General features: G+C 29.9%; 1 protein-coding gene across 1 annotated transcript in view; it reads left to right on the top strand.

Moving 5' to 3' along the window:
* Positions 1 to 961: 961 nt before the first annotated feature.
* Positions 962 to 2595, top strand: part of LOC107466861 (linoleate 9S-lipoxygenase 5) — a gene marked incomplete in the record, with an annotated part of 6490 nt that continues 4856 nt past the window's right edge. Inside the window, 2 exon segments of the mRNA XM_052253872.1 lie at positions 962 to 1270; positions 1627 to 1919. Of these exon segments, the coding sequence (XP_052109832.1) occupies positions 1066 to 1270; positions 1627 to 1919 (498 nt within the window).

Here is a 2595-nt window from a genome sequence, read left to right as displayed (position 1 = left end):
ATTTTAGTGATAATTAATAAATAATATTAAATAAGAAACTTTAATTTGTAACAAAATTAAATTTCAGTAAAAGTTTTTTTTACAAAGTTTAATTTTCTTATGGTGTATATGTAATACTAATAATTCTAAAACGACCAATAATTGACTGGAGAATATATAGCACATGGAGAACATTATTTTTGCTAATTCCATACCTTCTTTGACCTAGCCATGATGCATGTGAATGAAACATATGGATTATGTGGATGAAAGAGACCCAATAGTCATCAATATATATTATAACATGTGAAACTGAATGTAAATATCTAAGCATAATGTTGATAGATGGGAAACAATTAGTCATATATTTTTTTCCCCACAAATTTGATGATATATCTTTTTAATGTGTTGATTCAAGATAATTGTAAGATTGTGAAAATAGTTTGAAAATAAACATGAACATAATTAAAATTGATACCTAAATCAGTTGTAGTCAATATATACTAATATATAATTAAGTGATCAACTTATTTATCTACTTAAATAAATGTTAAGAATTTAAATTTTATTTTATATATATAATAATTTATTAGTCAACAAATTTAGATTCGCGAAGAATTAGTTCATGTTTGGTCCAGAAAACATGAAAACAGATAGCAATAAAAGTAAACATGAATATAAGATTTTATATGTGTGGGAAAGATATGCAGAATTAAATAGTAATAGAAAAACATGTAGCTTTAGAAGAACGTGAGATAGGTAGCCCCAAGCCAATGGTTGCTTTAGAAGAATCAGGTCCTTTAATTATCTACTGATAAAATTAAGGAATAATATTTAGTATTAAAAGAGGTGTAATAACAAATAACAATACTATAATAGTATAATACATACAAAAGCATATGGGTCCCCACCAAATGTGACGCCACATTATATTACAAAAAAAAAGGACCACTCATGTATGTGATTATTTATTTAACCAATTGTGTGAAGACAAGCAAGAGAAGAGAAGGAAGAGAAGCAAGGGCAAAGCAAAGCAATACTCCGATCCAGAAGTGTATGAAACGGTAAGAAGGAAGAAGCTAAGGCATGGAGAATCACAAGCAGCAGAACGGTGTGGGTGGTAGCAGCAGCAAGGAGAAGAAGAAGACTAGTGTAAGAGGGAAGGTGGTGTTGATGAAGAAAGGGGTGCTGGATTTCCATGACATCAAATCCAACGTTCTTGATCGAATCCATGAGTTGATGGGCAACGGTGTCTCTCTTCAGCTTGTTAGTTCTCTCACTCCTGATCCAGGTTATCATAACTTAGCTTCCTCTCATTCCTCAAACTTGCCAACTCCACAAGAAAAGAATTTTTATCTCTCTCTGTCTTGTTTGACTTGGATCTCACTATCATACCATAAATAAAAGGTGAAAACTCGTGTGGAATGGACTTTACGCGAAATTGATAATTGGAAGTTGTTAGATGATTTAACTGATTTGACTAAATTTTTATCTAATAATTCTCAATTATCAATTTCATGTAAAAATAACTGCACATGAGTTTTCACCTAAATAAAAATTATTTGTTTTATGTTATCACTTTATTCCTTGCATTTGGGTGTGAGATGACTGAAGCTTATAAGTAACAATTTAATTAATGATATACAGTGAAGGGGAATAGAGGAAAGCATGGGAAAGTGGCATACTTGGAGAGGTGGGTTTCAAAAATAACATCATTGACAGGAGCAAAAGAGACAGAATTTGGGGTGAAATTCGATTGGGACGAGAGCATTGGGGTGCCAGGGGCAATCATAGTAAGGAACAATCACCATAGCCAGTTTTATCTAAAGACAATCACCATTGAAGACATTCCTGGCCATGGCTCTCTCCATTTTCCCTGCAATTCTTGGATATACCCTGCTCATCGTTACACCTACGACCGTGTCTTCTTCTCTAATAAGGTCATTCCCATTTCACTCTTCAAAACATCACATTTTTAATATTTCATTCTTCTTCTTATCCTATATATATATTCTCAATAATGATGTTACTCAACCACTATTATGGATCACATATAATACCTTATCAAAATAATAGTATTAAAAAGCTTTTAAATATAAACGTTTAAGTAAATATTAGCCGTTGATTGATACATTTAAAATTTTTTCAATAATATTTATATAATTATATGTGCCGTGCACTTACTTTTATATATATTTATCTTGCTCTTACTGTCTTACACCCACTTCTTTTAGTTTATTTTATTTTATTTGTCTTTTGTTAAATTTTTTCCCTGTCACTTCTTTTTGCAACATGTTTTAAATTTTTTTTCTAGTATTGTTTTTTTTCTAAATTAAACCTAAACTAACCAAACATCTCTGGCAAGAAAAACGGGTAATAAATCCCTTAAATGGAGCTCAGTATCGCGTCAGATTAATTCTTGACCTGCTGGATTAAGGGATATCGTGAAAAACTAAAAAAAAAATAGGAGAACAAATAACTCGGTGCATTAACTATGAAAAAAAATATATTTATACCAATTTTTATGTAAAATTATATATATATATATTATTTTTATAATATAAACTTATATTTTTATTTCTATTGAATTTTTATTGATTAATTTTAATACAAAAT

The sequence above is a fragment of the Arachis duranensis genome, chromosome 9 (assembly GCF_000817695.3).
Source record: "Arachis duranensis cultivar V14167 chromosome 9, aradu.V14167.gnm2.J7QH, whole genome shotgun sequence".
Taxonomy (NCBI): domain Eukaryota; kingdom Viridiplantae; phylum Streptophyta; class Magnoliopsida; order Fabales; family Fabaceae; genus Arachis; species Arachis duranensis.
Note: the sequence above shows the minus strand (reverse complement) of the source record. Positions and strands in the feature narration are given on the sequence as shown.